General features: G+C 41.3%; 1 protein-coding gene across 3 annotated transcripts in view; it reads right to left on the bottom strand.

The window, feature by feature from the left end:
* DHRS3 (dehydrogenase/reductase 3) overlaps positions 1 to 14492 on the bottom strand; it is a 31101-nt gene extending 16609 nt beyond the window's left edge. Inside the window, exons 1-2 of one of the 3 annotated variants that reach the window (XM_010405795.3) lie at positions 14245 to 14492; positions 13524 to 13883 (exon numbers count right to left, since the gene is read on the bottom strand). In XM_010405795.3, coding sequence (XP_010404097.1) covers positions 13524 to 13796 — 273 coding nt within the window. In that variant the 5' untranslated portion in view covers positions 13797 to 13883; positions 14245 to 14492. Of the gene's footprint in view, positions 1 to 11161; positions 13462 to 13523 lie in introns of those variants that run through there. The other 2 variants (XM_010405794.3, XM_019289797.2) reach the window with 2 other exon arrangements.

The following is a 14492-nucleotide window of genomic DNA, read 5'->3' on the forward strand; positions in this document are numbered from 1 at the left end:
CCATGGTCATACAGGACATTTCAGCATCACTGAAGGTTTGCTGTGTGCACATTTTCCTTCCAAAATGCTGCATTATTATTTTTACTTATTGGATATAACTCTACAGGTGAAGAATTCTTACCATGTGGCAGGCTAAAAGTTCATTGTAACAGAGTTAAACATTTACTACAACACAAAGTTATGTCTACACCGAACAGTAACTGTTTGTTTTTGGAAAGCTAAAGAAGTCCGAAAGTTTAGAGTACAGGGTAATGTTAGAAGAAAGAGACATGTGGAATTAAAAAGTGGCTCCAATACAGCATTATTTCACCTCACTAGGCAAAACTGCCCACAAGTTGCCTCTTCAACCAACAATTAACTGAAAAGTCTGCACTTCTAAACTAACAAAATGGAAAAATCTGACAATATAAATGTATGGAAAAGAAGAATTAAAGAGCTACAAACTGGGTGCTAGTTGGTTGAAGTGGATTCTTCTTTAGAGTTTGCCTTTCTATTTCTGAGACAAATTCTGCAGCAGAGCAGCCTAACCTTGAAATGTTGAAATGCTGGGTGGTTTTAAGTTCTAGTGGAGAGGGCTGGGCACTGCATCCCCCCAGGGACAGCACTGACTCCTAGGCTAGACCCTGCCCAGCTTATAGAAGCATCAATCATGCTGCATTACCAATTTAAAGAATTGTCAGCTTTAATTCAGAACACCTTCAGTTTTGCTCTAAGCTAAATCACGATGAGCAATTCACCAGCACTTCACTTATTTTGGGGAATATAAAAAAAATCCTCTACAAGCTCTGTAAAAATAAAAAATACAAATTTATCAATTAGATGCTATACTCAAAACATCACTGAAAAGAAAAACTAGGGAAGGGTTTAAATTTGTTAAGCTTGGAGAAGGATTGCAACAAAAACAGCCATGGAAACCTAAGGGTGAATAATGTTCCCAATGCTGTCATTATAAACTGCCCTCCAGAAAGGGCTAAAATATGCTCCAGATCATCCATGTACATAATAGGATTCAGCTCTTGACTGAAAAAATAACTTCTCCCGTGAGGCTACTGGAGAAGTACTGGAGTTAAAATAGCCTGCCTTAAATTTGTGTATAAATTGAACACCAGCAACTGCTCCAGACAAGCTCCCCTACAAGCCTTTCTTTGCCTCCAGCAAAAGAGAGCTGCTACCATTTTCAAACCATATAAAAGCTGTCAAAAGGTGCCTTTCTTATAAGAATTTTAGTCAAAGAAATAAAGGGCACTGCTTAAGAAGAAAGCTTCAATATTGAAATGCTTAACTGGTTGCCTATCTTTTCATGTGCTTTTCAAAATGTTATTTTTTAATGGTGGCTGTTGCTATGCAACAGGGCAGAATCTCTAAAATCTATTCATGTGTTGTACAAATGGCAGTTTTCAGGACATATTTAACTCTCTCAGTCTATTAAGTCAAAGAAGGAGGATGGGAATCAGAGGACTGTAAGCTCCCAGAGCACACACACCCCCAGGGGTACAGCATGGCTTTAAAAAGGGTCTTTCACTGATTACACAATTTTTTTCAATACACTTTTAAGATAAAGAAGCTACCTTGCTTACAAAAAATGTGAAAACCAGCACAGCTCTGGTTAAATAAAATGATATCTAAATGTAGAAACAAAAGTTATATATATGTTCATTACTTTTATCCAGAAATGATCAAAGCAATTCTAAGCAGATTCTGCCACAATGGCAGTTATTAGAACAAGAGGGGCTGGTAAGGCAGTCACAAATCCAGCTTTAGCATATTCCTAACTTATAGCTGCCTGGAAGTTACCGTCCTTTGGATGTGATTGCATGCTTTTCAGGCCACTGCAATGCAAAATGAAGTTAATTCTCTTCAATGTGAACATATAATCAATTAACTTATCACAGACCATGAGACAAACCTGACTTTCCAATAAAATAAACGATATAATGTACCTGGTCAGTAACTGAGATTTAGCCGAGGGGCAGAAATAGAATATTGAGTGACAGTAATTCTCGGTGTGTTCAAAGGCAGTCACAAGCACAGCTCTTTGCCTGAAGAGTTCCCTCCCTACCAGCAGCTTCAGAGCATTGGGGATCTGGAGACTGCTCCAAGAAAGTGTGTGAAATTTAGCCCTAAAAAACAGGCTTATTTTTGGTTGACTCACATTCACTGTAGGACAATCTTCGCTTCCACTTAAATATAAGTGACAAACCCAACTGAAGTAATGGCCTGAAGGACAGCAATCCCCATGTGCAGCAGTGGGAGATCTGGGATGGATTGCCAGTGTTGGAATTGCACTCAGAAACATGGATCCTGAAACAAGTAACACCACTTGGCCTAAAATCTGAGACTCAAATGCAAACCAAAAGTGTTTTAACTGATTTTACTGATTCCAGTGCTAAAGAAGCCATTCTGACTTCATCCTGAATATATCAACTCCCTCTGAAATGGATCCTTTTTCAGTCTATAACCAGCATTCTGATTATTTAGTCCCATTACAATTTCAACAACAACTTGAAATTGTGTAGTCTATAATTTGATATAATTTATTTTTTAAATGTAATTTATTTTCAGTGGTTAAGAATTTTCTATCTCTTATTGTCCCTTTCAAGTCAGTGAGGAAGAGAAACTAAAATCCCTTTATAGATGTAAGATGCTCTTCTAAATTTATGATTTTGCACAAATGCTGGACTAAGATGAAACCGTGTTAGTGGTCAAAGGCATCAGGAAAGCTCAGTGAGAGCTGTAAACAAGTGCAGTGATGTCAGGAGGAGCTGGCTGACCCACTGCTGAACTCTGGGCTCTGAAGTACACGCAAGGTGCCAGATCCCTTTCCCACACATGTGTGCACACATACACACACATCCCCCTCCTTTCAGCAGAAAAGGTGTCACAGAACAATCTGCCACAGTTGCACATCATCATCCAGGGAAATAAACCCTGGAACCCCTTTTGACGGCTAAAGAGTTTGCTTTTGAAGAGACAAACCTACTTCCATAAGCACATCAAATATAAACACAGCACGGACAGCAGTCTCTAAGGGGCCTGGATTACAATCCAATAACAAGCAGCAGAAAGCTACAGCATTGCACAAGCAGCACATCCCAACCCCAAAATCAAACAGCTCGGTTCAGCGAGGCAGGACTTCTGTGTTTCCCAAGGGCCTTGGAAATGTTCTGACATAATTCCTGACAGCTCACTGTGGCCAGAGCCAGCCCTGAGCTATTACCATTTGGGAAAGAAGCACTTGTACCAGCTGGATGTCTTTAATATCCCACTTGGAAGCATGACCTGTCTCCTTAAGGCAGTAAGCTGAGTCTGTCCTCACTGGGAAGGTTTTTTAGGAGCTGGGTACAGGGAATTTGACGTTGTAGTCAATGTCAAACCAAGCTGGTGAAAGGGGATGTCAGGATTTTCTGTTCCCTCTCCACCAAGCTTTGCCCAGGGAAGTGCTGATCAGAGACAAGCTGTCTGTGTTTACTGCCAGCAAGGAGACTGAAATGACAGGTAGAAGACAAACACTAATTTAATGTTCATGTAGAAAGTATCTGTCTTCCCACTGTTATTGCTGATCCATTCTGTTGAAGGTCATGGAAAGAGGAACTGCTCAGTGTCTTTAGAGCAACACTCTTCACTCCCATAATTTAGGCCTGACATATTTGAGTTTTTTCTTGAGGTCCAGTAAAATGATTACCTAAGAATTTCGGCTTTCAGGTAAAGTAGTGCAAGTTTGTCAGCTCCTCAGACACTAAGAAAATCTTGGGCGTACCTAGTGATTCAAAGAGCAAATAGAACAAACCCCAATTATAAGCACACAAAAGATCATGGTTGAGTGGTGACTCCTGACTTCTTAATGTAGGCCTGGCCATAAAGGAGACATTTGCTCCTCAGTGAAGCTTCCGAGAAACACTGAAGAAACACTTCAGTGCCTGAAGTTTGACTCTCTGATACAGGCCAGCGCTCGAAGTTTCGACACCAAGATTCTAGTCCAGGACTTACTGGAAAAGAGGACCTACCAAAAAGGCAAACAGCACCCATGGATACACTTGTGCTGCCCAAGAGAAGGGATGACGACTGAATGAAAAGTCAAGTTTGAACTCCATTTGCACCCACTTTAGAAGGGTCTTTCACTGAGATAAGGGAAAAAATACACTGTTATCCAGGTCACACCAACTGCCACCCACCTTTTTACAGACTCTTTGCAATCTGTGGCTAAAACTATGTCATACTACAGGATAATCACAGCCAGAATCTTTCCAGGCATCATTTTTATACCACTTCAAAATATGTATAATTTTATGTTGGTTAAATGTACTCAGAGGTACAACTGTCACTGATCGCACACTGAGAGCCAGGTTTACCTCACAGGCACACACCTAAAGCACAATTGATTCAGCAGAGCTGCATTTGTGCTTTCAAACATGATTTTATTGCTATAAATGGAGCACTGACACATTTGCTCAGGCAGTGTAAGACAACAGAAATCCCTATGTTAACCAAAACAAATAAGCTCTGCAGCACTGCAGTCAATAAATTGTAATTAAGAAGGCGGCAAGAAAAGGGTGGCTGTCCACAAAATTCCATTGTAATTATGCATAGTTTATGGCTAAGATAATGGGATGAACAATTTAAATTAATTACAAACTCTGCCAAGGTACCCATCTATTCCCAAGTCTATTAATTAGAATCAATTTAATCCCCACTGGGATAAAGGTCAAACAACATGTATTTGACCCTTTTCTCCTGGCGTCAGTGTTATCAGCCAATGGATCTGGCAGTGCCTGGGTCTGACTTGTTCGACTCTTCAGGATGTTGACAGGATGCTTTGAAGAACAGAGTCTGGGCCCAGCTAAAAAGATCTCTAATAATTTCTGCTTTATATTCCTGATAAGCACAGGTTTAAAAATGCCAGAGCTTGTTCGCTCTCGGTGGTCAGCTCTGAGGCTGTTTTTCTCTGTCTTGAAGAGTTTTTCTTTTCAGTCTCCCTTTCCTGCAGAAAACCTTGAAGCAGCAATCATGTTAGATTTGTGCTTTCAATTTGGGCCAGGGATCAAAGTGAAAGTGAACACTAAACACTAACTAGCATTTGTTAGTGGATTTTAAAACAAATACTCTAACTCATCCTCAGTACTCAAATACTCAATAATCATTAACTGACATTTTCAAACTGCCCAGAAGGAAAGATACAGAATTTCTAGACCCTTGTCCAATTTTATTGGAAGGAAATCAAGAGAACTATTGCCTTTTTTCCTTCTGCCCATCATTCCTGTAGAATCAATCAACTGGCTACTTCGGTGAACTTCATCATTATCATCTATTTGTCCTCTTTTTTTTTTTTTTTTTTTTTGCCTTAATATTTTCATCCCTCTCAGGTTACTGTCAGGCTGAGTTCCTGGTCTTGGCTTTGGCAGTTTGATGTAAAACAAGATAGTTCTTGATGTACCAGCTTTGAATGTTGCTGATCTTTTGAGAAATGGAATTCAGAGTCTATTCAGAGTTTTCTAAGTTCCTCCTTCATAATTTTACTATCCACTGCATAGTATTGCCCTAATAAAGCAGGTTTCCACAGCAGGCTCAAAAATAATAAAATCTTTGATTCCTTTAAAATGTTTTTAGTCAAATGATTAGGACTGTATGCACGGATTATGGTCACTCTTAAAGCAAATTGCTGTGCCTGGCTAATTAAATTAGACATTAGCTCAACAGCATGTTTGATTCTTTTATAATGCAGTAAATACTACCTACAGTGCTTCAGATGGAAATAGTTCTACAAATCTGAGACTTTTTCCTAGCCTGTGCCAGAGCCATGACATAAATGCAACATAAATACACAGCAGTACTTTTACAAGTCACTGTAGGTGATGAAACAATGCAAATAAAATAGGGATGAATCACTTCAGATAAGTAACATGAAACATTATAGACCAAAACCTTCCTATCAGCCCTGAAGTTCAGAAAATCTGCCTTTTTCCTTTCTGTGGTACAAATAAGACTGAGAATTACGGAATCAGGGTATGGTTGAGGCTCTGGACCTCTGCATGTCCTCTGGTCCAAGTCCCTGCTCAAGATCAAACACCTCATCTACTGCTTTGACCAGGTCAGCTCATTTTGAATTTCACTGCCTCATCCTCCAGCTTGCCAGATCTGAGCCTCTGTTTTCACTTTCAAGGTATTCACTTTCACTTTACCCATGTTCCCATCACTTTTCATTTAGCATCAGGTCTCCTACTGCAGCCTTTACCTCCCAGCATTAATTTTTAGAACAACCTGTTTTCTACCACACGTCCTGCACCTCTCTAAACATTCTTCAAAACCCTTTACTGCTGCTTTTCAAACCCCACCTTAAAACTTCCATTGCTGTGATGCCTCCCCCAAAACTTTAAAGTGGCTCAACGTGTGGTGCTCCAGACTCTGGCTTTAATTAGCAGAGAGTTCTGTGTTGGTACTCATTGTGGCCTTTTGGTTTTTATTTCTACTGTCACATTTATTTATTTTATCCCTGCCAACCCTGAGGCCAGCATTATCTTTTGCTGTTGTTCTTATAGAGCACATTTAGCATCTTTATGCTAAACAGTGTGAAGTCAGTTTTTGAGGCACTGCAATGGCATTAATATATAACCTCATCCTTAAAACTTTAAGACTTTTTACAGCATTGGCACAGTCCTTGTATTTAGTGAGAAGCCTCATTTAACTGCCCTGATGCCAGACCTTCAGCATGTTAAAAAGTGCTGGATCTTGGTGTGCCAACACAGCATGGTCTCATTGGGACACTATTTTCTCATGACATCACCATATCCCGATGGGAGATGACAAGCCTGTAACACGAAGTTCCACTTCTTGTTAACATTATTTATTCTCCTTACAACATACCCAGCAACAAAAAACAGGTATGCTCCAAATCATAAGTTAAAACAGCTCCAGCCCAAGCTGCTTCACAGACACCAAAGATCTGAGAGCTGATAAATTCTGGCAGTGCCTGCCAGGCAGAGACACTTATTCAGCATGTTATTCCAACTGCTGGCCTTGGCACCAGCACCCAGCACAGGCTTCATGCCATCGCAGCCTGGGACTCGAAACAAGGTCTCTTCTGCCCATCCTTAAATCCAATCAACAAAGTAGGGAGCTGCCAACAGGAAGCCATTAAATAAAGCTGCCATCAGGATATAATCTTTGGAGAAATAAAGCCTTTCTGGAGACCGTAAAGCCACCCAATCAGATCTGTGCTCTTATAGTTTACCAAAAGTTTCAAATTAATGTATTATTTTGCATGACATGGAAAAACATTCACTCCTCAGTTCTTCTCACGTACTTCTGGTTGCTGGTAAGTTGTGACATGCTCTAATAGTTCACTGTAAGATTAAGTGCTTAAATTTAAGAAAGATTAAAGTAACCATCATTTAACATATCCCTGAAGCTGCTGCATTCCTATGGTGTTTTTTTTCTAACCACACACAACAGGAGATTAATCACCTACAGCCTGATATTTGCACTACAGGCAAATATTCTCATTGCACTACAATATCTACAGCATAGAATATGTGCACTTTCCTTTTAGATTACATTATCTTTTTCACATAATGTCAGATTGCTTTTTCCAAATGGTTACTTACTTTTTTGCATTTCAAAATGACTGCAGAGAAAGCCATTAGACACGTGGGCTGTATGTCACTGTGGTACCACCACAGGGCAAGAAAAGCATTCAGAATGGGCACAGATGCTCACCTGGCAACAACTGTATTAGCATTGAAATCTAAATATATATATATGTAAAAATTTTACACTGAGTCTTTTAAAAATTATTATCCACCAGGCCACCTTAACACAGTGCACCACACTGGCATATTGCACTGCGTAATGTACATCAGAACTGCATCCATTTCTTTTACAAAATTAATTTTAAAGGCTTTCTGACTTCATTACGATAGGTCATGATGCCTGTTAAAAACAAGTACATGGTGATTAATCAGATTCTGAGGAAAATCAGGTCCTCTCAGCTCTGAAGGCATGTAATTTTAAACCAGTTCTTTTCCTTCTATCAGGACTAATCTTCTCTGGGGTGGCCAGATCAGGTCTAGTCATGTTCTGAGCTGAGAAGGAATGAATGTGTCAGAAATCAGTTATTACTTGCAGAACAAAAGTGTCTCCTTGACAACTGGCCCAGCACAATGGATTTTAAAGCTGACAGACGCAGAAGGGCTTGCTGGGATTCCTGCAGAGATCTCATGCCTTCCCATCCCTTCCCCACTCCCCCAGCACATGGTCAGGAATTATACACCTTTGTACATTACAAAAGAAAGGCTTCCAGGTTTGGAACACTACAGCCCTTCTGGATGAAGTCCGGGGCACATTTCCATTCCTGTCTGCCAGGAATTTGATGCCAGGCAAGAGATACTCTCCAGTGCAGTTTAGTTAAGAGTCTTCTAGAGGCCCTGAAAGTGCAACCAGAGATGAATGTTTGAGAGTGACCAATACTTTAAGTCATTTTGGAATAAGAACTCTTACTAAATCCATGGGAGACGCTTATAGCTTTTGTCCTGCACCTCAAAAAAAGGTGCAGGACAGTAGCAGTGGCTGTCTTTTGCCCTCACTTCAGGAGATCGGTATTGTAATATCCAGTCTAGTCACAGTGCAGTTAATCCTTGATCATATAGTATTGGTATGTGTTATAAAGTTTTTAGAAGACATATACTAATTCATACAAATCAGGACAATGATATAGGGGCCCTTCACTTAAGAGTTGGACTCAATGATCCTTGTGGGGTCCCTTCTAACTCAGAATATTCTGTGAAATAATATGTCAACATGATTCATAAAGACCAAAGTGAAATATTCGTAGGCCTACAGATGCAGTTTGTGTGGGAGGAGTGTGCCATTGATAAACTCATTTCAAAACTTGCCAAATTTTCCATTACTGGGAATACAAGTCTAAATTCTAAGACCTGGTAGCATTTTTTTACGTAACCTCTCTCCAATACTCTCAGCCTAAACACAAAATAGCCTCAAATCTCACAGAGCTAAACCCCTCCAATTATACAAGGCTTTCAAGCACTTGTAGTTCCTCTGAGGTTTTCAATTCTGTTGGAGAAAGTGGAACACTGAGGGAAGCTCCAGGTTCCAACAGCAGTGTGGACTTGCACAGCTCTCATCCTTGGTGCTCCCCAATTGCCACTGAACTGAAAGAGGACAGCACAACCAAATGACAAGAAATCTTCCAAAATGCAGACACTGAGGTCTGACTTTGGAAAATGTTGTGAAAATACTGATGGAAAGAACAGCTGAGATTTCAGGGTTGTTAGGCTTTTTTGGAAAGGCCCAAGAAACTCTTCCAAAGTCACTGTCAGATAAACAAGAATACTACATTACATATTAGAGTGGGGGAATCTGTTTCTGTCCTATCATTAACATCTTTTTCAGTTACTTTTATTAGGTTTTGTTGACATTTAAAAATGCAGAATGCCTACGAATCAAGCATCCCCTTCCTGTTCAATCACACCTCAAATTAGATAATCTGTGAACAAAGTAAATTAAAATGACAAGGAAAATTTTTAGAGATCAAGGTTTTCTAGATGAAAACCTAACAAAGAGCAAGACATACAAAAGACGTAGGAATCAAAAGTTTTTCACTAGAGACCATCAAAACCACAGCTGACAATTCCCTGGCAAAGGTACTATAATGAAACTTCTGTAGGAAAAGCAAATGGCTTTGAGGAAACCAGGAGCAGTTTCCCACTCTACTGAGCAGTGAATGAACCCATTCAGTCCCTACACCCCCTGACTGTTCACATCTGCAGAGGGTTGTTCTCCAACACAAGAAATACTGTTCAAAGGGGCCAGTCTTCCCAATATTAACTGGATTATACAGTACAGTCTTTGCAAAACACCATTAGGCTTTGGAAGTGGATTTTTATTTCATAGGCATTAAATCATAAACTCATAAAAGTCTCTCCTTCTCCCATTTCATTAACACAGACATTCCCTGCCATTCTGGCTCACTAGAGTATCACCAGCTATGAGCCTTGAGAGAGCTACCAGTGTGTGAGACTGAGGCAGAGGTGATGCTCCATTGACCAAATACTTTTAAGGTACAGTCAAATTCTCAAGAGTTAAAGCAAGCAACAGTGAGGATTTTGAATTTTGCAAGCAACCAAGAAGGAACTGAAAGCAGAAAGTTAATTTCTCCAGCAATTCAGCCACAGCAAAGTAGCTTCTCAGCCAGCACTTATGAATCTGGACACATCTCTGGCAAGTTGGATTACAACACTTGAGCACTTCCGGAGAAAAGTCAGTGCTGTTCATCCCTCATAATAATACTAACATGTCCTGGATCATCTGTAACCACTTCATCTCTGCATACAGCTCATTTACATGCTCTTGGCTTTTTCCAGAAGTGCTCCAGGAAGCATTTCAATACACAGTGCCTCCCAGGACCAAGTAGTTCTTGACAACTACTTGAAATTACAAATGGAGTATGGATCCTTTGACTTGTCAGTGTACACCTGAACAGGGATGATCTGATTATTAAAGTCTCTCATGGCCTAAAAATTGCTGACCGTCTTAATTGAAAAAAACAGAACATACACTTCTGAAACTGCAAGTAGAAGTGGCACTGCTTTGTGCCCTTATTGGCCATTTCTTTGGAGAGGCCAATGAACAACTGTGAGAAAAGAAACATCACCTGAGAAGGAAATGTCTCCTAGACATTTATCTATCCAAGTCACATTTGAGGAACAGTGGCAGAGCAATGGGGGTAAAGAATGAGAATCAGTATGGATTTACAAGATCATGCCCAAGAGACTTCCATTCCATTAGATTGAGAATTTTAGTCTCCATGCTCATCAATCAAGCAGAAGACATTGTATTTCCATTCGCATAAACCCTTTTGGGATTTATTTCTTGTCATCTTCATAGCTTTAAATGCAAGATCAAATTTGACAGTAGAGGAGTTGCAGATGTGACAATTGATAATCTTGTGAGATACAACATTTGCCACCTTGCGTGAAAATGGCTCCAATACATCTCACTTGTGAGCAACAAAACCAGCCTCTGAAACTGAGTGTAAGATGAAATCCCATCCAGCTTAATTACCAGAGAAGTTTCATATGCTCACAGTCCCAACTAACTTATCTTTCTGAAGATTGTAATCTCAAAAATATGGTTATATATCGCCGCCTACCTCCAAAACCCCGCCACTATGTCTGTGTACGCAGGCGCTGGGAGCACTTGGTCAGGACACGCTGCACACCCTCCACCAGAACGTGAGCCCGCGGCACTGCTGCCAACCGCCTCCATGGCACGCTGGGCTTGGCCCCAGAATTCCACGCCTTTGCTGGCAGTCTTTTTCTAAACCTGGAATATGGTGACTACACCATCTGATAATCAGAATCTGTTCTAAATTATTTATTATGATCAATAATTCAAGCTTAGCATATTATTGTAAAACTGTTAAGAGTGTAAAAAGAGAAAACCAGTCAATTTTCACAAGCCTTATCAAAAGATGACTTGCTAGACATTGCAAGCCTTTTTCATTTCTTTTTGATTGTCAAAGGCAAAGTGTAAAATTGAAGAGGAGTGCCAAGCAGAAGGTTGTGCACGGTACATGGAGACTGCATAAAATCCACAAATGTAGGGTTGAGCACAGAAGCAGGAAAGAAATGAAATCTCAGAGCAAAGGGAAAGCAAACTACCACATGTAGGTAAAATTGGCATTAAAACTGCTAAGGAGAATATGCCAACTTTGGTGTTCTCACCACAGGCTGACAGGCAATGCCACTACCAGGGGAATCAGAACTTGCTGAGTTCCATATTTGACTGACTGGATACCATGATGTAACTGAAAAGAAAATCTAATTCAAATTGAGTCAATGCAAAGACTTAAACACCTTGATGACACACATGAAAACATCCCAAAAGGCAAAACACCCCAAAGTTCTAACCAATAACTAGCAACACAGAGTGTTTCAGAACATCAAATGAGACAAGTACAAAGGTTCCCAATAATTATTCTCATTTATTCTTTCCTTGTACAATACATAGAGATTTTGTAGATAGGACACACAGATAGACTACAGTCTGTGTCTGTTTACAGTAATTCCATCCTCAGCTCTCTCTCAAACAGCCCTGTCTCCTTTTGGCCCCTGTCCCCTGGCTCCTCAGGGCCATTGTTCAGCTCCCAGCTCAACTGCAGCAAAACAGCTCTTAAATGTACTGTAGAAATGGTGGCACTTTAATGCCAGAGCTCAGCATAGCAACCAGCCGCCCTAAATAAATAAATAATGAAGCGTGGTATTCCAAGAGATAATATAAATACACTTTCAGCAAATTGCTTGGGTCCAAAGGTCAGTCAACTTGTTTGCTCTGACTCCCAGAATGTGTAAATCTCAACATGATGTTTAAACACAAACACAGACAAACATCAAAGTTCAATGCTGACATATTTTACACCTCCGAGTTACATGCCAGAATAGCTCTGTACCACACAGAGAAAACTGTAATGCATGTGTAAGGAAGTGACAAAACACTATCCTGAACTAAATCCAAATTTTTTTCTTTAAATAGCCTCTCATTCTGTATTTTTCCTCTTCTTTCTTCTCTATTTACTCTCATTCATCCTCTCACACAGAGAAGTATTTGTGCAGCTGTCTAATTTCACCAGTCCTCCCCTCAATTACCAATAAAGGGGGAGATGAAACTTTCCATCCCAAGACTCATTTCAGGGATGTGTTCCTGTATCCCCTGACTGATTCACACATAGGGACATACCTGTACTTACAAACCACAAAGTTTCAAGGTAAACCACCAATTCCTGAGCAAGAGAATGGACCCACCAGCTACGCTGGCACTTCTGGGCTCCTGTGCAGACAGACCACTCTCAGCTGCTCTCCTAAAGGAAACGTGCAAATAATCCTACAGCTCCCACTCAAGCTGTGCTGTTCTTGCTAGGTTCTCATTCATCTTCCATTTGAACAGCTCTGGGCTGCCCAAAAGTGAAATACAAGGGACTTCAGGAAGCACAAGAAATTACTTTCACAAATGGAAGCCCATCAGGGTGAAAGGGAACGCTTTTCCCCACCATCCCAGAGCCACCTGCCCCTCTCCTCTGGGGTGATACACCTGGATATGATCCTGATAGATGAGGGCTCTCTGTACATGACCCCCATGACCAGCAGTGCCAGGAAGAAGCCCAGGAAACAGCAATGGAAGTGAGCACTGGCTCCATGCATGAGAATTGCTCAGCTCTCCTTCCCTTGCCACAGGAAACCTGGCTGAGGCAAAAACCTCTCCTTTGTCAGCAGAGGGGGATTCACGAGGGGGACCTTTCTCACCATCGCATTTTCACGGATGAGACAGGGAAAGGCAGGATGCAGGGATGGAGGAGTGGGCAACTTCTGAAATGTAATTGATGTAACAACTCAGTTCTGCAAAATGAGAGCCTCTCTCACCTTTCCCAAGTGATCCCACCAATCCCACCTAGAGGTGAGGGAACAGGGCTCCCTGGCAGAGCAGCAGGTGGGCGCTCCCCTCCCCTCCCTGCTCACCTTCCTGGCTCCTCTCCTGGCGAATTCCCGGGCCAGGTGCCGGCCGATGCCTCGGCCCCCGCCGGTGACCAGCACGTTCTCCTGGGACAGGTCTCGCAGTTTGGGTGGCAGCACCAGGCACACGGCAGCTTTCACCATGAGATACACCATCTGCACCGGGAACAGCAGCAGGGCGCCCAGCCACTTCCAGATCATCCTCTTCTCCCAGGCAAAGTTCTCTTCCAAACCTCCACAAAACCAAGCTGACAGAGGACGAAAAGCAATACCCTTCATGCACCCCCAGATGGGTGACAAGTCTTCAACCCCCTTCCAAAACTTGGGGGCAAGACGTTCTTGGACTGGAAAAATCCTTCTCTCCCCCTACAAAAAAAAGAATGTAGGAGTAAAGTAGTGCAGAAGACCAAGTCACTCCCCTGTTTCTTGATCGGTGTCCTCTGGGATTGTCACATGCAGGTAAAACGGTTTCCTTGCTTTTTAACAGGAGAGCTTTTTTTTAATTAAAAGAGAGAGAAAAAAAAAGAGTAAAATTAAAAGTAGCCATACATCCCTCCGCTGCAAAGACCCACATAAAAATCCAGGATCCAAAGGAAAGGTTTTTATATTTGGAAAAATAAAATAAAGCAGCCTATGTCTCCAAATTTCAGCCTGCAGTGCCTTCCAGGCAGCTCATTTCTATTCTTAGACTCAGGAAATTGCTTAAATAAGACAGAATTGCCAGGACCTTCTTTTTAAGAAAGGCTCTATTCAGGGTGAGGTTGTTGTTTTTGTTTTAATATCTATAAATATCTATAGACGTTCTGTCCTGAGCCGGCTGCAAAGGTTGAGCTGATCACCGCCTCTCTCTGCCCCCTCTCCCGGTTTTTTCACTTGGAGTGTCTGATCACAGAGCAGGAATTACGCCGTGCACTAGTTCAGCTCTGGCTCTTACTCATTTCTGCCTATTGCTGTCTCTGCCGCTCAGGGCCGCGG

This window comes from Corvus cornix, chromosome 21 (assembly GCF_000738735.6).
Source record: "Corvus cornix cornix isolate S_Up_H32 chromosome 21, ASM73873v5, whole genome shotgun sequence".
Classification (NCBI taxonomy): Eukaryota; Metazoa; Chordata; class Aves; order Passeriformes; family Corvidae; genus Corvus; species Corvus cornix.